General features: G+C 39.8%; 2 protein-coding genes across 9 annotated transcripts in view; one reads left to right on the forward strand and one right to left on the reverse strand.

Moving 5' to 3' along the window:
- Positions 1-2,512, forward strand: part of LOC124868314 — a 41,278-nt gene extending 38,766 nt beyond the window's left edge. For 4 of the 5 annotated variants that reach the window (XM_047365432.1, XM_047365431.1, XM_047365429.1 and 1 more), the window contains one exon: positions 986-2,512. In XM_047365432.1, coding sequence (XP_047221388.1) covers positions 986-1,609 — 624 coding nt within the window. In that variant the 3' untranslated portion in view covers positions 1,610-2,512. The remainder of the gene's footprint in view (positions 1-985) is intronic. The other variant, XM_047365430.1, reaches the window with a different exon arrangement.
- A 3,393-nt stretch (positions 2,513-5,905) lies between these two features.
- Positions 5,906-16,964, reverse strand: slc43a3a (solute carrier family 43 member 3a). 4 transcript variants are annotated; one of them, XM_047366428.1, is made up of 13 exons: positions 16,830-16,964; positions 15,899-16,219; positions 13,535-13,664; positions 10,168-10,214; positions 9,945-10,021; positions 9,748-9,840; positions 8,731-8,870; positions 8,507-8,649; positions 7,806-7,949; positions 7,594-7,701; positions 7,323-7,509; positions 6,371-6,494; positions 5,906-6,270 (listed from the first exon to the last, which is right to left on the reverse strand). In XM_047366428.1, the coding sequence occupies exons 2-13, from the start codon at positions 16,086-16,088 to the stop codon at positions 6,121-6,123; spliced, it is 1,533 nt and encodes a 510-aa protein (XP_047222384.1). In that variant the 5' UTR covers positions 16,089-16,219; positions 16,830-16,964; the 3' UTR covers positions 5,906-6,120. The 4 variants fall into 4 exon arrangements, with proteins under 4 accessions (XP_047222384.1, XP_047222383.1, XP_047222385.1 ...); XM_047366427.1 differs by having other exon boundaries at positions 15,899-16,215; positions 16,830-16,960; XM_047366429.1 differs by having other exon boundaries at positions 15,899-15,965; positions 16,830-16,875.
- Between the last annotated feature and the right edge of the window lie 4,956 nt (positions 16,965-21,920).

Below are 21,920 nucleotides of genomic sequence, written 5' to 3' on the forward strand. Positions count from 1 at the left end.
CACTCAACTTTCCATTGAAATATTTGGATGGATCATTCTATGAAAAGCCAGCTTCTTTAGCAGTGATCTTTTGTGCCTTAAACTCCTTGTGAATGGTCAGCAGGTGGTAGTCTTCTCCAATGTAGTTTGGGTCATAACATCTGTTTAGAAATTAGTTGGTTTTTTTTGTTGTTGTCTGATATGATATTCAAATTTTCAGAGGGTTTTTATTTGCAGGAAGCCATATTCATTAAAATGATTAGGAAAATAATCCTGAAATCTATAGCTCTGTGTGTGATGAGTTCATACAGTAAGCAAGTTTCCCTTTTTGAACAGAATTACTGCAATAAATAAACTTTTCAGTGACATTTTCATTTATTGAGGTTCTACTGTGCTTGTTACTTTATAGTTCCTGGCAATAAGTTTTTTTTTTTTTTACTATTGAAATCAAAACCTCCATTTAAAAAAAAAAAAATTTAATTTGAATATGATTGCAAAGACATTGATAAATATCATGGCATCATAATGGGGAAACAAATCGTTGCTGGTGTACTGCAGAGGTTTGTTTATTCATACTGCCTATTAAAAAGATTAAAAAGCCTCTTTTTATGTTCTGCAAAAAAGAACATTTGAAACACTACAGAAAGTACCTAAATAGATAGATAAGCTAGTATTTGCAAAAAAAAAGTCATATTTAAAAAAGATAAGATTTTACAACATGGTTATGAAATAAAAAGAGAATCCAACTTTATTTGTGTTCTGTGAAAAAATTGCTAAACTGAATTAGGCAGATTTTTAAAAACAAACATACTTTACCGTGGTCAAAGGTTTTCCTGCCAGCCAAAAAATAACTTAAAACAGCTCTAGTCTGGATCAGCAGGCATTGATCTCTTACATCAGATCTGAGATGTGTTCCAGTAATGCTGGAGCTCTGCCTGATTTTAGCCTGGATGTGTTTCAGTAGTTTTGCAAAAGGATAATGAGCTGTTTTATCCTTGTGTTGTAGCAGCAGATGGCCACATTCAACTGGCTGAAGAAGGAGGCTGTGAGGATAGCGAAGGAGGACAGGAAAAGGAGTAAAGGCAATCAAGAGAAGAGAAGCTCCCCTCCTGTGTCCCCAGAGTCAGACAGCGAAATCCTCCGGAGGAGCAAACGCTTAAAGGAGTGCCCCCCGATCAACTTCAGAGAAATTATCATGGAAGATGAATGCAGCGACGCCGGAGAAAACGATGACGGCGAACCGTCGGACCCTGCTTCTCAGGCTGGGCTCTCTGGCATGGAGTTTCTGTTGGGGGACCTGTTCTGCTCCACTACAAGGAGCAGGCAGAGCTCCGTCGAGGAGTCTGTCGACATGGAGATGTCAGTCTTCAGAGCCGACAGAGGGGCTTCGCTGGGAGTGGAGCCACTACAGTGGTGGAGGACCAAGGCAGCTCAGTTTCCTCTGCTAGCCTCGGTGGCGCGGGTTTACATGGCTGCTCCAGCTATGGCGGGAAACGCCGCCCGGGACTTTGTGCAGGAAGGACCCGTCACCACAAACAGGAAGAGGTCCACCATTCCCCCTGAAAGTTTGGATGCTATTCTGTTTCTACACCACAACCACATTTCCACCTCTGAGGGCGGGCAGGAGTGATGGGAAGAACATTGTTCAGAGAGGTTCTGCTGAAAGGAACTGGACCATCCTCTTCTATCGTATCCCTTTTATACAAATTAAAAGTGATTTTAATCCAGAAACTTCATCTCCAAGACGATTTTAAGGTTTGAATAAAGCAACAGTATAATCATGGAAAACTAATTGGCAAATTTAACCTTCATCTGACTTTGCAGCAAATTATTTACCAATATAATCGTGGTGTAATTTTTATTTTTTATTTTTTTTTACATTTTTGGCTGCGAACTACAAAACAAATACAGAAATGTCCATCAATCTGTGATTTTTTTTGTTTTGTTTACTACTGATTTACTTTTAACTTTATTACCCTGTAGTCCTTTGTGCCTTATCTAGTTTCTTTAGCCACACCGTAGTACCAGATATTTTCTAACCAAATTTAACCCTTCTTCCTGTTTTTATAGCCACAGCTGATTATACGTTTTTAGACTGGTCTGTTGAAGGTGGTTTGATCTTTTGTTTGCCTCTGCTTTCTTCCTGATTTGTTGATCAGTAATTGATTAAATGAGAAGCAAGAGTTAAAGACTGTATCAGTAAATTGGCTGAAGCAACTTAAATGATAATCATGTTGGAATGGCCAAATAAGAAAAAACAAAAACTGACTGTAAAACATGCTATCATGTTCAAATAAAGGTTTCTATAAACTGTGCTGTAATTGTTTTGTACCACCCTGTACTAATAGGCAAACCATCTGTAACATAGACTTTATAGAAGGAGTTTTATACAGTCTGTGGTCTGTGTTGTGCGTCCCTGAATGTATTCTTTCACCTTTTTATAAATCAAATACAGAATAGATTTTTGTCTTGTAGCAAACCTGTCCTATAACTTTTATTTTCTTCCAATAAAACTGACTTCACCATTTTAAAAGTTTCTGTTTTAACATGTTAATATCAAAGAAAACGTTCTAATGTGCAGTTCTGGTCAGAAGTTTATAAGAGCTAATATGTTCCTTTCAGGCTTTTAATGATGCATTTAAACTGTTTTTGCCATTGGTATGATGATATGCAACATCAATGAATTTCAAAAAACAGGGATTGGGTGAACAAGTCTGAATTTATTGATGGTTCTCTGTCACCTGCACAAGTTGGAGATTACACATCAAGGCTCAAATATATACATACATGCCCTCTGATGTTTGGTTAAATGTCTTCAAGCGAGTTGCGCCTCAACATCTTTGTAGTCATCAGCATAATCTGGCTCGACATTTGTTCGTTTTCTCAGAAATGGTAGAGCTCAGTTAAATTGCTTGGTTTCTGGTACAAACCCAATTATAAATATTCAGTAGGGTTGAGTTGAAGGCCCTTCCAGCAGCTTATTGTTGACCTTTTTTCCATTACCAAAGTGGGCTGCATTTCAATTTATTGTCCTCCTTCACTCACCCAACCCAAACTGTTGCCTGAGATTAAAAGAAATTGCTTAGCAACCAATGCAGGAACCTTTAAAACTCAAGCCGATTATAAATTAGAAGATGCTTGAACTCCAGTGATATTGTCCAAATTGAGGTTAGTTTAACATCAGCCGGACTGGGAGATTGCCAACCAAGAATAAAGCACCTGCTCCAATCTAGGCACCTTCAAGCTATGCTAAGGTTTACCACTGCCCACATGGACAACTCAAAAATCTTTTCGAGAATGTTTTTATGATCCAAAGACAAATTGAGCCATTTGGGTACATCAACGAGAAGTATTTTTTTAAGTCACGGTGAGGCGTTTAAACCTAATACCAACTGTCAGCCATGGTGGTGGCAGCCTCATGCTAAGGGGTTGTTTCACTGCCACAAAATGGACCAAGAGATGCAGGAGGAGTACCTCCAAATTCTTCAACGTCCCCTTAAATCAACAGCTTGTTTAAAATTTGGTGTTCCAGCAAGGCAATGATCCCAAACACACATTACAAATGCTTTAACAATGGGGGGTAAAGCTGGCTGACATTAAGCTCTTGGAAAGGCGACGACCTTAATCCCATTAAATATTTATAGCCTTTGTTTAAAAGGCAAGTACGCACCAACCAAATGATTTAAATGAGGTTTAACATTTCTGGTGGTTAAAAGTCCACCCAGAATTATGCCAAAAACTTTTTAATGGCTCCAAAACATGTCTTTAACATGTCAAAAACAGCCTTTAGCTCATCCAGAGTGTTGGGTCTTGAGTCTCTCAACGTTCTCTTCACAATATCCCACAGATTCTCTATGGGGTTCAGGTCAGGAGAGTTGGCAGGCCAATTGAGCACAGTGATACCATGGTCAGTAAACCATTTACCAGTGGTTTTGGCACTGTGAGCAGGTGCCAGGTTGTGCTGAAAAATGAAATCTTCATCTCCATAAAGCTTTTCAGCAGATGGAAGCATGAAGTGCTCCAAAATCTCCTGATAGCTAGCTGCATTGACCCTGCCCTTGATAAAACACAGTGGACCAACACCAGCAGCTGACACGGCACCCCAGACCATCACTGACTGTGGGTACTTGACACTGGACTTCTGGCATTTTGGCATTTCCTTCTCCCCAGTCTTCCTCCAGACTCTGGCACCCTGATTTCTGAATGACATGCAGAATTTGCTTTCATCCGAAAAAAGTCCACAATCTTCCTCAGGGTCCGGTCACCTCTTCTCGTTGTGCAGCGTTTTCTGCCACACTTTTTCCTTCCCACAGACTTCCCACTGAGGTGCCTTGATACAGCACTCTGGGAACAGCCTATTCGTTCAGAAATTTCTTTCTGTGTCTTACCCTCTTGCTTGAGGGTGTCAATAGTGGCCTTCTGGACAGCAGTCAGGTCGGCAGTCTTACCCATGATTGGGGTTTTGAGTGATGAACCAGGCTGGGAGTTTTAAAGGCCTCAGGAATCTTTTGCAGGTGTTTAGAGTTAACTCGTTGATTCAGATGATTAGGTTCATAGCTCGTTTAGAGACCCTTTTAATGATATGCTAATTTTGTGAGATAGGAATTTTGGGTTTTCATGAGCTGTATGCCAAAATCATCCGTATTAAGACAATAAAAGACCTGAAATATTTCAGTTAGTGTGCAATGAATCTAAAATATATGAATGTTAAATTTTCATCATGACATTATGGAAGATAATGAACTTTATCACAATATGCTAATATTTTGAGAAGTACCTGTATATTCCTCAGGTCTTCAGAGACCTCCTCACTGTGTTCCCAGACTATTCAAGGTGAGGCAGTATGTAGTTACTGTGCCCCTCAGCTGTGGAACAAACTGTCTGAAAGCCTGAGATTGTTTTTATTTGCTTAAACTTTGTCATTTTAAGGGTTCTTTCATTTTATGTGATTGTGTCTCATTTTTTTTATGCATTTATGTGATGCTTCATTCAAGGTTGAGATTTATTTTGTGTGTTTCTTGGTATGAGGGCCCGACGTCCACAAATAGGGGTTGTGCTCACAGCTTGGCATTTGCCAGAGAACACCAGGATTGGAAAATTTGCTACTGGCGCCCTGTGCTCTTCACAGATGAAAGCAGGTTCACACTGAGCACATGTGACAGACGTGACAGAGTCTGGAGACACCGTGGAGAGCGATCTGCTGCCTGCAACATCCTTCAGCATGACCGGTTTGGCAGTGGGTCAGTAATGGTGTGGGGTGGCATTGCTTTGGAGGGTCGCACGGTCCTCCATGTGCTCGCCAGAGGTAGCCTGACTACCATTAGGTACCGAGATGAGATCCTCAGATCCCTTGTGAGACCATATGCTGGTACAGTTGGCCCTGGGTTCCTCCTATTGCAGAACAATGCTAGACCTCATGTGGCTGGAGTGTGTCAGCAGTTCCTGCAAGATGAAGATATTGAAGCTATGGACCGGCCCGCCCGTTCCCCAGACCTGAATCTGATTGAGCACATCTGGGACATCATATCTTACTCCATCCACCAAGGTCACGTTGCACCACAGACTGTCCAGGAGTTGGCGGATGCTTTAGTCCAGGTCTGGGAGGAGATCCCTCAGGAGATCATCCGCCGTCTCATCAGGAGCATGCCCAGGTGTTGTAGGGAGGTCATACAGACACGTGGAGGCCACACACAATACTGAGCCTCATTTTGACTTGTTTTAAGGACATTATATTAAAGTTGGATCAGCCTGTAGTGCGTTTTTCCACTTTAATTTTGCATGTGACTCCAAATCCAGGCCTCCGTTGGTTGATAAATTTGATTTCCATTGATGATTTTTGTGTGATTTTGTTGTCAGCACATTCAACTTTGTACAGAACAAAGTATTCAATGAGAATATTTCATTCATTCAGATCTAGGTTGTGTTATTTGAGTGTTCCCTTTATTTTTTTGAGCAGTGTATAATTAATAAAAAAAACACATTTGTTTCTGTAAAACATTACAAAACATCAGTCTGCTTATAAGAAAATTGATATAAAATATTGTCATTTCTATTTTCTAGTTAAAACAATGAGATTGAAACAAACAATCTGGAATTTTAAAACCTGAAATGTAAAACTTGTCACATAAAATGATTCATTCTCTACAGTTCAGCTTGAGCCAAACTGGGGTCAATATGAGCTTCAGTCTGAGGGATGTTCTCCCTGCTGTGGGCTTGTCTCCTGCAGTGGATGAAGATGTAGACTGGATGGATGAAGACCAGAACAGTGAGGAGAGTGAGCGTAATATCCACCTAAAACAGATTCACATATTCTTCTATGTGAAGCCTCATACAGTAAAATACATTAAACAGCAAAATGTGCTCTTCTTTTATTTATATATGATGTGCTCACATAAAATGGATCTCCGCGCAGAGCTCCTTTGACCAGGGCAAAGCAAGGATACTGCAGCAGAGAAATGACCGCAGAGAGCGCCATCACCAGGCCGTACAGCTTCCCAAAGTGACAGGCTGGAAAACTGAAACGGAAGGAGTCGAACATAAAGAACATTGGAGACGGTATTGTGAATATTTTATTCTTTACCCCTTAGACGTCTCCATAAAGTCTTGACTCTACCAACTCTCATAATTACAACATTTAACACTAAAACGATTTAATACTTAACATTCATCTCACTTCTTTGCTTTTCATGCATGATTTAGATTTTCACATTGCTGTTATTTTTTCAACTTGTTCAAATTCAGTATTTTTTAGTTTTGGTTTTATTTTGGTCTTCAAGACTGCTACTTTAGCAGACTTTAACCAAATGTATTCCCATTAATATATGCTTTTTGTAAGTATTCCTTTTAATGTCGTTGTCTTTGTGTGTTGCATATTAAATTATTGAGTAGAAAGCCATCATTCAGAAAAACTAACTGTGAAAATGCATAAAGATTGTCGCACCAAATACATTTTAAAGTATCAAAAGAAAAGTTCTTTTTCCAAAAAGGGGAACTGGATTAAATATAAGAGAAACACCATCTAATCCTTTGGCACATTGTCTACATGTCTAAAGACAGTAATATACACAGACTTATTTTTGTTATTTGTATGGAAGAATCATCTTTTCATCTGCAGAAAATGTCATTTACAGATACAAATCTGAATAGTGTGGTGTGCATTTGTATTGAGTCATCTTTACATAGATACCACAGAATTAAATCCACCGCAAACTGTTGTCTTCAAAAGTTCACTCAATTACTGAATAGCGCCCACAAAAGAATTATTTTACAAGTCATGGTAAATAGAAATTATATTCATGAAAAGATAATTTTCCACTTTATCTGTGTTTGTGCCAGCCACTTACGCAATGCTAATGAAGGCTGCGTTTCCCCCATAGAGAAAGGACCTATTGAGGACCTGTAGGATGAAGGTGAGGTACTGTAGTGGGAGGAGAGGGATGGAGGCGCAAACAGAGAAGAGGAGGCACTGCAGCGAAGTCAGGAACAGAGACAGGTAGGAGGAGCGTAGGTCAGCGTCCTGTTCAGTTTCTCCTGCAGCAGGAGGAAAGAAAGAGTGAGAAAAGTTGTTGTTGATGCACATAAATAAATGTAGTGGTACATCCGCCAGGGATTTACCAGCAGCTCGAGGCCTTCCCTTGTGTCTGTCCAAGATGAGTCCGTTCCAGGGTGCGCAGACCACTCCGCACAGCTGAGTCATTGCAAAAGCATTGGTGTACTGGCTCACTTAGAGGCAAATGGTGAAAAGCAGAACGCATCAAAAACTAAATAAATAAGTTGAAAAAATTAAAAGATGAAGAATGGCAGAGAACCAGGCCTAAGCAAGTTACCCAGGATGGGGTCATTTCTGGCCAGCCGGCTGAGCCTGGAGTTGAGTGTGCCGATGAAGAGGTAGTGTCTCAGCTGCATTATGGACAACCACAACAGATGCCAGAGGAAGAACCAGGACAAGACACAGCTCCGGAAGGCCACAACTGAACAAATCAGAGGTCAAATACAATATTTCAAAGCAGTAAATCAATTAATGTCAGTCATCTTATCGTAAACACCCTGCCAGACAAGTTATACTCACACGGATCTCAGATTCTGCAAAATCTTTTAACTAAAGGAGACGTCAAACTTTCAATTAAGGGATCATTGTGAGTTCACCACACTTCAGTCTTGGTAGCGTTGCAATTGTTACATAGTCCTGATTTTCTTTAAGGGCAGTGAAGTAAAGAGGAATGCAAGCCATATATTCAAAACTTTATTTGTAAAAATATTTCCATCCACTTAGCAATATTTATTTGCTTTATGTTGGTCTGTTACATAAAATCTCCAAAGAAAATGAAGTTTGTGGTTTCAGCATGGGAAAAAACACCACATCGAGGTGTGTGAATGGTTTTGCAAGACATTGTACAGCAACCAGTTAGGCCACCTTACTGCTGAACTGCTGAATGTAATATTTTTTCAAGTTCTGTCCGGGTTCGTGTGGAATATTTGTTGAATGGATCAGACTCTCCCCACCTGTCATCAGTCATAAATCTTGTACCTCTTTCTGTGTTTTCGGCCTGTGTTTTATCCGGCCTCGTCGTTTCATCTTTCCCACTGAAATCCGGAGTGAGTGTAGTTTCAGCCTCCCTCGTCCTCTCGACCTGCTCCACATTATAACTATCGGCCGGTCCACAGTTCACCCTGAACATCAGAACACACTGTATGTCATCAAGTTTCAACCCAGAAGAGAAGCTGAAGAACAACAAGTAATAACACTCTCACCCATATGTGTAGCACCGGGGCAGAGGGTAGGGGATGTGGGTTCTTGGCATGAGCAGGAAAGTTCTCGCCACGTGAATGATGCTGCAGAAGGACAAGGCGAAGAAGGAGGCCCGGAGGGAGACACCTTGCTCATACAGAACCTGTACAGCAAGGGGAGGAAACTCATGATGATGCAAACTTCAACACATAGCATGAAAGTATGAAGCTGCTTAACTGTTTAAAGTGGTCTCTTTAAGGCACTTCCACAATATATCTGCGAGACAAAAGTCAGAACCTTGGTCCTGTCATTACAGACTGTTCCTTTGCACATCTGTAGAAGCACTTCTGTGCCACTAGTGGTCACTGTCTCGTTGTGTCACCAACACTAAGTGAAGACTGAGGTCACTGTGTGCATGGGAAGAAACTTCTACCATCAGAAACTGAATTTGAATTGCTCTGACTGAATTTGTATTTGTGTAATTTGAAATTAAATGCATTGGTTTGAAAATGAATTTCGCTAAACTGAAACTGAATTAATTTGCTTTTAAAATGTATTTCGTTGTATTAAAGATTCAGTTTGACTACTTTCACTTTCAGGTCTGTAATTCAATTTCATTTGGTTCAAACATTTGGCTTGAGACATGCAGACGCAGACAAAAATCATCACTTTCACTGAAAATAAAAAAATATTTGCTGTTAAAGGGCCTTCGGGCCGCTTTAGTATAACAAACTGTCAGATTTGTTCTTGTAATTTTATTTTCTCTTAAGACATTTCTTAACCCAGATAGGGGTGGCAAAGTAAAACAATTTAACAGAAAAGAGATTTTCTTTTTTTGGTGTCCAGAAAATATGCAATCTACACTGTGTCTGAATAAAATCAAAGCCATGCCCAGCAGTATTTTTTAAAACGGTTTTCGTCATGATTTCAACTTTCACTAAGTTTGGTTTTGCAGGTTTTTTGTGGATTCATACATAAAACATCTGTTTGATTTCAACAAAATACAAGATATAACCAAACCTGGGGCAGTGGCAGCTTACCTTGATGATGAGGAAGACAGCTGAAGAAGAGTCGAAGGCTCCGTTGTAGAGGGTGATGATGGTGGAGCGATGAGCAGCAAACAGGTTGCCCACCTTCCCAAAACAAGCAAACACATTCCGAAGTAAATACAGCATGTAGTGTGATTAAATTACCTCCTGTATTTGATATACAATGTACAAAGAGTCAGAAAAATCACCTGCATGTTAGTCATAAGGAGCAGAATTCCTCCCACAGCGACGCAGGACAAGGCAGGGAAGAGCATCAGGGAATACGCTGCAGAACAGTGGAAGAGAAGCTTGACTTTCATTTAGAAAAGGAATAACAGTTTGAAAAAATGTACTAAATACATGTACTACAAAATATTCTTTCTATAATTCCTTACAACCTTACAAATAAACTAAATGTGAATGTTTGCAAACCTGCATTGGAGAAGGCTACGAGAAGAGTTCCAGCAGTGTATAAACATCTAAAAGAAGAAACACATGAGTATTTCTGGTCATTTATTTAACATAAATAAAAGCTACAGGCATATAGAGAGCTGAGAGTTTTTCACATTGCTTTTCTAAACCTTTCCTTTACTCAGGATTTTTTACCCGCATATTTACAATTATCTTTGGGTGAATAATGTGCTCAGAGTTTGAAATATTGGTCTACAGGTAATAAGCTTAAGGTTTGAAATAGTTTTTATTCAGCCAAGAGGTTTGTTTTGCATGCATCTCTCGGAATATACCAAAACAATGTGAAAAGCATCAATTCTGTAGAAATTATACACTGCTCAAAAAATAAAGGGAATACTTAAACAACACAATATAACTCCAAGTAAATCAAACTTCTGTGAAATCAAACTGTCCACTTAGGAAGCAACACTGATTGACAATTAATTTCACATGTTGTTGTTCAAATGAAAAAGACAACAGGGGGAAATCTTTGGCGATTAGCAAGACTCACTCAGTAAAGGAGTGGTTCTGCAGGTGGGGACCACAGACCACTTCTCAGTACCTCTGCTTTCTGGCTGATGTTTTGGTCACTTTTGAATGTTGGTGGTACTTTCACACTCGTGGTAGCATGAGACGGACTCTACAACCCACACAAGTGGCTCAGGTAGTGCAGCTCATCCAGGATGGCACATCAATGTGAGCTGTGGCAAGAAGGTTTGCTGTGTCTGTCAGCGTAGTGTCCAGAGCCTGGAGGTGCTACCAGGAGACAGGCCAGTACACCAGGAGACGTGGAGGAGGCTGTAGGAGGGCAACAACCCAGCAGCAGGACCGCTACCTCCGCCTTTGTGCAAGGAGGAACAGGAGGAGCACTGCCAGAGCCCTGCAAAATGACCTCCAGCAGACCACAAATGTGCATGTGTCTGCACAAATGGTTAGAAACTGACTCCATGAGGATGGTATGAGGGCCTGACGTCCACAAATGGGGGTTGTGCTCACAGCCCAACACCGTGCAGGACGCTTGGCATTTGCCAGAGAACACCAGGATTGGCAAATTCACTACTGGCGCCTTGTGCTCTTCACAGATGAAAGCAGGTTCACACTGAGCACATGTGACAGACGTGACAGAGTCTGGAGACACCGTGGAGAGCGATCTGCTGCCTGCAACATCCTTCAGCATGACCGGTTTGGCAGTGGGTCAGTAATGGTGTGGGGTGGCATTTCTTTGGAGGGTCGCATGGGCCTCCATGTGCTCGCCAGAGGTAGCCTGACTGCCATTAGGTACCAAGATGAGATCCTCAGACACCTTGTGAGACCATATGCTGGTGCGGTTGGCCCTGGGTTCCTCCTAATGCAGGACAATGCTAGACCTCATGTGGCTGGAGTGTGTCAGCAGCTCCTACAAGATGAAGACATTGAAGCTATGGACTGGTCCGCCCGTTCCCCAGACCTGAATCTGATTGAGCACATCTGGGACATCATGTTTTACTCCATCCACCAACGTCACGTTGCACCACAGACTGTCCAGGAGTTGGCGGATGCTTTAGTCCAGGTCTGGGAGGAGATCCCTCAGGAGACCATCCACCGTCTCATCAGGAGCATGCCCAGGTGTTGTAGGGAGGTCATACAGACACGTGGAGGCCACACACAATACTGAGCCTCATTTTGACTTGTTTTAAGGACATTACATCAAAGTTGGATCAGCCTGTAGTGTGTTTTTCCACTTTAATTTTGCATGTGACTCCAAATCCAGGCCTCCGTTGGTTAATAAATTTGATTTCCATTGATGATTTTTGTGAGATTTTGTTGTCAGCACATTCAACTTTGTACAGAACAAAATATTCAATGAGAATAATTCATTCATTCAGATCTAGGATGTGTTATTTGAGTGTTCACTTTATTTTTTTGAGCAGTGTATATTTTTATTTATAGTCTAATAAAAAATAAATGGCAACTTAAAGGTATATTTTCCTTCATCAATAATTAATGGAAAAATATTTTTTAGGATCACATCTTCTTATAATTACTGATCAGCTTTTTGCATGTTTCCATTGGTATTTTGATGATTTATCTTTGGTAATGAGCTCCAAATGTAACATAAAGACAGGAGGTAATACAGGCTGTTCAGAGCTTCTAGATGTGTTATATGTTTGCTTTCTTTCCTTCTCCAGCTCTGCCAGGTGGCAACTGCTCTACATTTTACATCTTTAGGTACTTCAGTATCCTCAGCTTCAATAGGCTCTTTCCCTAAAATCATTCTCATTTAACCACTCTAACTGCTGGTCTTCATTCCATGTATTTATTCATGGAATAAAAGACAATACTATGTGGAACTCACAGAAATTAACCAGTCTGCACAAAATTATAGATTAGAAGATTATAAAAGAAGGTAAGTTATGGTCTAATAAAAAGTTTGCAACTACAGAAACCGATTAAGTATTTTTAAAAACAATGCAGTCATAATAATGGTCAACATTTTATTTAAAATATTGCCAGTGCTGCATGATCTCCAGTTGTTGTTTTTTTTTTTTTTGAATTGATTAAAATTTCCTCTCAATGTGATCCCAATATTTAAAATTTTAAGTTCTTTTAGTCCTTTGTTGCTAATTAATGTAACTAATATTTTTGTATGTCTTAACTGGTTCATCCATAAGCGTCTCATATAATAAAATAATTAATGTTCACAAAGTTTCCACGATTTCTGACTTACTGCCGTACGGTTTTCAAAAAATACTTTAGGAACTTACACTGGCTGCCCAGTAGGTGGCAGTATATACAGTGGCACACTAGAGTCTACTGTTGTCAAGTAAACACCCACAGCCATAAAAGAAAACTGCTTTTTGTCGTTGGACAAATCAGATGAGAATGATTACTGTATGTAAGACAAGAAAGAGTAGGTTCCCTTGATGTCCCTGTTCAACAATTTTGTACTTTAATTATATCACTCAGTGTAAGAAATTTGAATTAAACTTTAAAGCAGCAAATCAGACACGAAAACATTAATGTTTAGCAGAAATGTACATTTACATTTTCAGTTAAGGGTAATGAGAAAAAAGATGAAAGAAAAGAAGCAACTGTTTTTCAAAACAAAAGGCAACAGGCTTAACCCTTTGTAAGAGGCTTACCAATACCAGAATTTCCATTCTTGGTCACCATGTCACCATCTGTCCTGTGATTGGACTACACCTAAATTCAGGCTTATTAATACAGGACATACTGACAAAATGTGGCCAAACGTTGCCAATAAAGAAAATACACTGTATATGCACTGAAGACTGCAAACCAAACTTTTAAGTAACCATTCAGGGCAATGTCACCCTAAGTCTGCATGCAGATTCATGCCTGAACTTACATTGCCAGCAGCCTGGTCACCATCGTGCCAAATCGATCAAAAAGGTAGCCATTGATCAGACTCAGGAAGTTGTTCAGGAATGAGGCTATCGTAAAAACCAGAGAAAACTGCTCATCCTGACTACTGCAGTCTGAAAGAAACAGGAACACGGAGACATTGACAAACCTTCACAAGCGACATATGTTTTTATTACTCATACAGCGAGTCTCAAAAGTGTACACACCCAAACTTAGACTATGATCAATTATTTAAAAACTTTTTCCAGTTATGTTTTGATTAATACTCAATACAATCTAACTGAAAGGTGAAAAAATATGTTGCGAAATGTAAAAAAACAACAACAATTTGCCACAACCTCGTTGTAGAAGTGTCTTTATACTTAGTCAAATACATTGCTTTCTGCATCTTTTGATCCTGTTTCAACATTTCATTTTCTTTGGTACTGAACTAGCATCAATTATAATAACCCTGATTCACTGTAAATTAAGTTCAAGTGTGCTGACAGCAACACTGATGGAGCGGCAGGACTTTATGTTCTGCATTGGAGAACAAGCTGCTGCATTCCCTACATGTCAAATCTGAGGGGCAGCGTTGACAGTAAAAAACCTTTTCCATTCAGAAACAAAAAACAACCATCCAGACCTATCCAGACCCTGCTCAAATCTCCTGAGACCAAGGAGCAATCTTATTGTTTGAATGAACTAAACCTGAGCTGTTGGCTACAATTTTTATAAAATGACAGAATAATAGGGCCACTGTGGCTCAATTGGAAGAGTAGTTACCTACAAATCTGCATCTCGTTGTGTAAATGTGTGCATGTTTGTGAGTGCAAATGGGTAAATGTGACAAGTATGAAGTGCTTTGAGTGAACAGTATGACTAGAAAAGTGCCACATAAGTTAGGTATATTTACCGTTTGATTCCCAAAGATATGTTTGGCGCAAAAAGAACAATGAGCGTGACCAAAAGATCACCATGGCCACGGCAGGTGCAACTTCTGAAGGCAATTGGTTGCACTCAGAGTAAATGGGGCTGAATACTTTTGCACAATGCCCTTTTCAGTTTTTTATTTATTAAAAAAGAAAAGGAAGTGCATAGTTTTGGTTCCACATCACAGTTATATAGCACTTTGTGTTGGTCTTTCACCTAAAATTCCACTAAAACATATTTATGTTTATGGTTGTAATGTATGTGGAAAAGTTCAAGGGGTATGAATACTTTTACAAGGCACTGAAAATCAAAAAAATAATGACTTCACCAGAAGAATGTTTTCTAATGGTCTAGCCAGATTTCAGAACTAAATAAGTGGGGTAACCCAAAGAGGGCTGTGGACAAGAGATGTCAACATGTGCTGGGTAGAGTGAGCAAATATCGCCTATAAATGTGAGATGCTGATAGACTCCTACCATAGAACAATGCTAACATGTAGTCAAATGGTGCTCCAACAATGGTGTGCACACTAATGTGTCAGGGTTACTGCAGCTTTTAATTTTTTTAAATATTTTTAAGAAAACAGATTTGTTCCTTTTCATGTTGGTGGTATGGATAAATGTCACTAATAAATGTGGAAAAGGTTTGAAAGGAATTAGCTTGGTCTCATTTCTTAAGTCACAAACATATTTGAGCGTTTTATATAAGATGATCCCCTATTGTTTTAGTGGCAAAACTAAAATTGTGAGTTGGATGAGCAATATTATCATTATTATTTCTTTCTTTTTTGTAGCGTTTGTATGTGGCATCTTTTTTCAACTTCTGGCTTCTGAGTTATTCATTACAGACTCCAAAAACCCTGTTTACTATGGTTGCACTTTAGACTTTACCCAACAAAATATTTTCTGGTCTGAAAAGAAAAAGGTTTTTCTTTTTGTTGTTTTCTTCCAGGAACACGTTCTGATTTTATAATAGTGATGGACAAATATTGCAAAGGCTGAACTTTATTTAAGGTTATTTTCATCCCATTGGTAAAGAAGTTTAGAATTTTACTCCGTTTTACTGGAAATAAAAAATGATATGTAGAAATAAATAAATTTGGATTAATATATCATGAATAATTTGGGTGCACAGACAGCTTGAGGAAAAGAGGAAAGGAAAGATGTATGTAAAGATCAGGGATCAGCAGTACATGTACAAACTGGATGCTGTCTCCTATTGTAGCTCTAATGACTGACTTTTTCCAGCTTTTAGGACAAACGGTCATGGGAGAACAATATTTCACGTAATGTGATAAACAATATTTTTGTACCATGTAGTATCATAGTCCTTTTAAAGACATTTTAAACATTTGTCCTGTCTTTTTAACAGTTTATTACTAGTTGGTTTTTCACAGGTACACCACACCAACAGTGAACATCTGGAGTTTTCTCACCTGCCTCTTTCAGAGAACTGTTGCTGCCTGTGTCGCTGCTACACAGCTCACTGAAGTACCCGTCTTCCTTCAACACAAACACCAGAGAGGCGTAACCAAACACCACACCAGCAAAGCACAGACACTCCAGCATCCCTGAGATCAGAGTCAGCCAGTAGCGCAGCTTGGTGCCAACCTCACACCCCTGCATGCTTCAGTCCTCCTCAACAATACTTCAGATATGACCTCCAATGTTAAGGTCTTCCACCAGAGAAAGTTCTTCTTCTGTTTGGGGTTTTCTAGGGCTCCCTCTAGTTCGTCCAGCAAACAGCAATCATCTTTCTTTCCAAGAAACAGAAGAAAAAGCAAAAGGGATGATCGCTTTTTTACTCTGTCAGTTGCTCTGCCATCTTCTGGTGAGCAGCATTAAATGAACCCCATACAGCCAACTGTCCAGAATGTGTTGACAATATCGGAAAAAACCCAAAGCTACAAAAACAATGAGAAGCCGAAGAAACACCTGCTAGTGGACACGTTAACAGATGTTTCATTTTCAGTGAACAAACTGGAAATCAGGGTGGGTATTTGGATCCCTAGCTGGTCGAACAATATTTTAACAGCGCAAAAGTAAACTCTTGTTGCTGGAATGTATCTTAGTCACACAACATTAATAACTAAGCTTTATTAGAATAACATTTCAGCAAAACAACTAATATTTTCAGGTTTTAAATAAATGCATGCTCTTGATTTTTCACTTGCAAACCAGCACATCTAACCAAAGCAATGCATCATAACATTTCTTAGCAAAAGCTTCATTACAAAGTGTATTGCCTTACTTCCAGCTATTCTATAGTTTTGAGTACATTAGTAAAACATCATTATGACTGAAATTAAATGTACATGTAGCCTTTTAAAATGTTGAAAACAGTTCTAAATATAATATGAGTTTCACCTCAGTAAAGGCTCTTCAGTCCAGTTCTTGCGAGTTTATCTCGTCAACTCTATGACAGCCGGGTGGGTTTTCCCTCTTAAAATGCTTCTTATCTTTCTCATGGCAAACCGACGCCACATCATACTGACAGCAGACTTTACAGACAGTGGCAGTTATCTGCAGGCAGTACTGCCTCTAATCCAGATTAGTTGGGTTAATCTATGAGTACTGGCACATGACACAATGCTCGCACAATAGATAACTTTAAGTAGGCTCTAAAACATAAATGGTAAAGGCACAATATACATTGACTTCTCGAAATATATTTATATATATATATATATAAATATATCCATCCAGGATGGCACATCAATGTGAGCTGTGGCAAGAAGGTTTGCTGTGTCTGTCAGCGTAGTGTCCAGAGCCTGGAGGCGCTACCAGGAGACAGGCCAGTACACCAGGAGACGTGGAGGAGGCCGTAGGAGGGCAACAACCCAGCAGCAGGACCGCTACTTCCGCTTTTTTGCAAGGAGGAACAGGAGGAGCACTGCCAGAGCCCTGCAAAATGACCTCCAGCAGCCCACAAATGTGCATGTCTCTGCACAAACGGTTAGAAACCGACTCCATGAGGATGGTATGAGGGCCCGACGTCCACAAATGGGGATTGTGCTCACAGTCCAACACCGTGCAGGATGCTTTGTATTTGCCAGAGAACACCAGGATTGGCAAATTCGCTACTGGCGCCCTGTGCTCTTCACAGATGAAAGCAGGTTCACACTGAGCACATGTGACAGACATGACAGTGTCTGGAGACACCGTGGAGAGCGATCTGCTGCCTGCAACATCCTTCAGCATGACCGGTTTGGCAGTGGGTCAGTAATGGTGTGGGGTGGTATCTCTTTCCGTGTGCTCGCCAGAGGTAGCATGACTGCCATTAGGTACCGAGATGAGATCCTCAGACCCCTTGTGAGACCATATGCTGGTGCGGTTGGCCCTGGGTTCCTCCTAATGTAGGGCAATGCTAGACCTCATGTGGCTGGAGTGTGTCAGCAGTTCCTGTAAGATGAAGATATTGAAGCTATGGACCGGCCCGTCCGTTCCCCAGACCTGAATCCAATTGAGCACATCTGGGATATCATGTTTCGCTCCATCCACCAACGTCACGTTGCACCACAGACTGTCTAGAGTTGGCGGATGCTTTAGTCCAGGTCTGGGAGGAGATCCCTCAGGAAGCCATCCGGCGTCTCATCAGGAGCATGTCCAGGCGTTGTAGGGAGGTCATACAGGCACGTGGAGGCCACACACAATACTGAGCCTCATTTTGACTTGTTTTAAGGATGTAAGATAGTGACATAAATATTCCAACAGATGTTGCTGTTGTTCTGTGGGTGTTCTTTAGAAATGCAGCAGTTCTGGGATGTTAGTCCTAGTAGGGACACCGTAGCTCTGAGGTTTTGCCGCGAAAGCTACCATATCCTACACAGTTTGCTTTTACTGCCTGTAAGGTGTAAGAAGAGCGACTGGATGGAATAAATGCTCCAAGGTCTCGCCACTACGCAGAATCCTGTGTCTGGTGCCTCTGTTTCCACATGGAACACACCTCACCTACATCCAAAACACAACGCAGAGTTCACGGAGTGTCCTCCACAAGCCACGGACGCACAGAGTGATAGACTGGGTTACATCGACATTACATCAAAGTTGGATCAGCCTGTAGTGTTATTCCACTTTAATTTTGTGTGTGACTCCAAATCCAGGCCTCCGTTGGTCAATAAATTTGATTTCCATTGATACTTTTTGTAGGATTTTGTTGTCAGCACATTCAACTTTGTACAGAACAAAGTATTCAATGAGAATATTTCATTCATTCAGATCTAGGATGTGTTATTTCAGTGTTCCCTTTATTTTTTTGAGCAGTAGAGAGAGAGTAGAAGTATTTGAACACCCTGCGACTTTGCAAGTTCTCCAACTTAGAAATCATGGAGGGGTCTGAAACTTTCATCTTAAGTGCACGTCCACTGTGAGAGACATAATCTAAAAAAACTATGATTTTTAAAAATAATTTATTTGTGTGTTACTGCTGTAAATAAGTATTTGAACACCTGCCAATCAGCAAACATTCTGGCCCTCAAAGTCCACCTCCACTCCACTTATTCTAAATTAGAAGCACCTGTTTGAGGTCGTTACCTGCATGAAAACACCGGTTGGCCCATCTTCTCCAGAATTGTCCTAAACAAGCAACAGGAAAGAGGGAAAACCAAAAGAAGAATATTAATCACTGGATGGATATTTATGAAAGTTAGAAAGATAGGAGTTTTTGAAACTGGACAGAAACTGTCTGCAACGAATGTTGTTATTATACCTCCAAGCTCCAGTAAAAAGGTGGTCATTCTCACCCGAGTTTGATAAACTGACCCGTCTGCTCCTTTGTCCCTAAACAACAAAAAAAACCATCTTGCAGTCCAGCGAGGCAAGCCGGCAGTTACTATCGGATCGGAAAACTCCAAACACGTCGAAGCACGTTTGAAATTAAGCGATGTCTTGATAAATCAAGCAGATTTTTCACGTCTACACAGTTATATTCCCACACTAAAAATATTGTAAATGTTCATTTGTGTCACAGAAAGTGTAATTTTTCACAGTTTACTCACAGCTTTTGCCACTGTGGTCCGCCATGGCTGCCCCTGCTTGACCAAACTGCTTCGACCCGCAATGAATCATGGGAAAAGATGGACCGCGAAGGATACTCACAACAACGCATCCTTCAAATCGGGCAAAAGGATGACACATTTGTCAGCTGCATTTGACAGACCTTCCGCGCCGCGCTGTGACGTAATTGGCCCACAAGTACGGACTTAGAAGGATCCAGCCCCTGAATTGGGACACACCCTCGGCCTGCACATGGATCCTCCTTCTTCCTGTATATTGACCAATAGGATAGGAGCTGTAGAGAAGAAGGCAGCCCTCCTCATTTGCATAATGAAGCAGAAATGCATACGGTAAAGGAAAAAGAGAGACGAGCAAATGTAAAAAGAACAAAGGCATGTGTAAGGAAAAAGAAAATATATATATTTCTGCTTTTATTTTTAATTTTGTCAGGACTGGTCCTCCATAAACTGGACCATGGCTACAGTATAAGCTACAACACTAGATCTCTGGCTACAATTATTTAAATGAAAGTTTGGGAGCACTCTGAGATGTTTAAAACCAAAAGTAAAATGTTGAAAGTTGTCAGAATGGCTTTATGTTTTACTGTTCTCCTTCAAATCCCAACACAAGCAACAGTTTAAATTTGAGTATATGATTATGCTCAAATTCAAAATGTTGCTTGTGATGCTTCCATGCTGACCAGACTGTGGGGAAGAAGAGATTGTGTATCTTAGGTGGACATTCGTGGCTAAATTAAATGTGACTAAAAGTGTGAGTTGAAGATTGACACAACTATAAAAAGTCTAATTAGTCCATTTTATGCTTGCCTTATAATTTCTACTTCGAAAATGTAAATAAAAATATAAGCAAACATAACTTTTTTTGTCCTATTTATGCCCAGGTTGGTTTAGAAATGCAAACAATGCCTTGATATAAATCCTAACAGGAAATACAGCTTGAGTAAAAATGAAAAAATATAAACATTTCAGAATTATTGGTTTGTGACAAAGATTAAAATAAATACCAAGTTGAATCATTTGCCTACAAGATCAAGGACATAATAAAAATAAGAATTTTGTGTACAAAGCACAAAAGCTTGGTCGAAAACATGTTTTGATACATTTCATCAAGTAATTAATTAATAAATAAAAAGGGATGTTGTACCATTCTGTATTTTACTGCAAAAGTTGCTTGCATCACCACATTAAAAATGCTCTGCAAAGCTCTGTTAATAAATATTTATATATAAACATGTGTAAAACCTCTGCATGTTGTAACTTCATTATTTTGAGCCTCTTCTATGTGATCTATTTATTTATTATTTTCTATTTTATGCAATCTATTTTGTAAAGTGTGTCAGTGCATCCTGCAACAAAACACACAACGAACACGATGCTGCCTCCCCCGTTTATGGGTGGATAACGAGAGTCTCTGACCAGCTTCAGTCGACATCTTCACAAAAACCTTTGCTGAGGTTAATCAACACATTTGCAACAAACGATGTTGACCTTCAGGATACACAACCTGTCTCCTTCCTGAACAGTATGATGGCCAGACATTCCCATGCTGTTTATACCTGCAAATAATTGTTTGAACAGATGAATATGGCGCCTGCAGGCATCAGGAAGGATGGACCACAGAGGATGAACAACAATTGTGGATATCCACAGTTCTCTTCCTGATATCTTGATGTCACAAAAGTTGATAAACATGGTAATGATAAGTGACCTAAAACAGAGGTTTAGCCTGATCTAATGTCTGATTTATCTGATTTAAACGGTATTTTCAACATTAGTAGCCAGCTATTAAGGAATATTAATATCTCAATTTAAAAAGTGACACTGAATGTTGAACCTACTTTCATATTGCTCCATTGATGCCAAAATCATTTGAACATGTTCAAACATCAAACCTATAAAGTCACTAAATCATCAGAAAAAAACTAGCCTACTTGATGCTAGCATGTGCGCATGTCATCACTCCTGTAATAGCTCTTGTCTGTTTATATTTTTGCTTTGATTTTTTTCATGTGCTGTTTTAGGAAGTACCTCTGTCATGTAAAGCACTTTGAGTTTCTCTGAGCTTTGAAATGTTAAACTTTTCAGAGTTGAGAAGCATTAGACTATTTTGTTGGGATGCTAGCAGCGGCTTTCTCAGCTATTTAGCTATTTAAGGATTTAAACATTAAATTTAACATAATATCTGTTGTTCTTTGTTCATAAGTTTGGTTAGTAAAAACATTTAGAAATATCTGTAGCAAAAGGTAAACTTTTTTATATGAGAGCAGTTGGAAAGGTTAAATAATTTGACATTCCTATGATGTGGTTTAGTTTTGCTTTGTAGAATACAAATTACGATAATTTAATCCAAAGTCCTTGTATGAAGCATTTACCTGGGGTTATCCCTTCACACTTATTTAGGTACACTCCTTGAAGAAGCTGATTCATCGTCAGATTTCAGGGC

This window comes from Girardinichthys multiradiatus, chromosome 5 (genome assembly GCF_021462225.1).
Source record: "Girardinichthys multiradiatus isolate DD_20200921_A chromosome 5, DD_fGirMul_XY1, whole genome shotgun sequence".
NCBI lineage: Eukaryota > Metazoa > Chordata > Actinopteri > Cyprinodontiformes > Goodeidae > Girardinichthys > Girardinichthys multiradiatus.

Bases quoted from the DNA above. Each gene is read 5' to 3' on its own strand.
- slc43a3a (XM_047366428.1), bottom strand. From the start codon at position 16,088: ATGCAGGGGTGTGAGGTTGGCACCAAGCTGCGCTACTGGCTGACTCTG. The intron at 10,022-10,167 runs GTTTGCAAACAT...ACTGTTCTGCAG, and splicing joins CGTAGCCTTCTCCAATGCAG to CGTATTCCCTGATGCTCTTC. The intron at 7,510-7,593 runs GTAAATCCCTGG...CTCCTGCTGCAG, and splicing joins GGGAAGGCCTCGAGCTGCTG to GAGAAACTGAACAGGACGCT.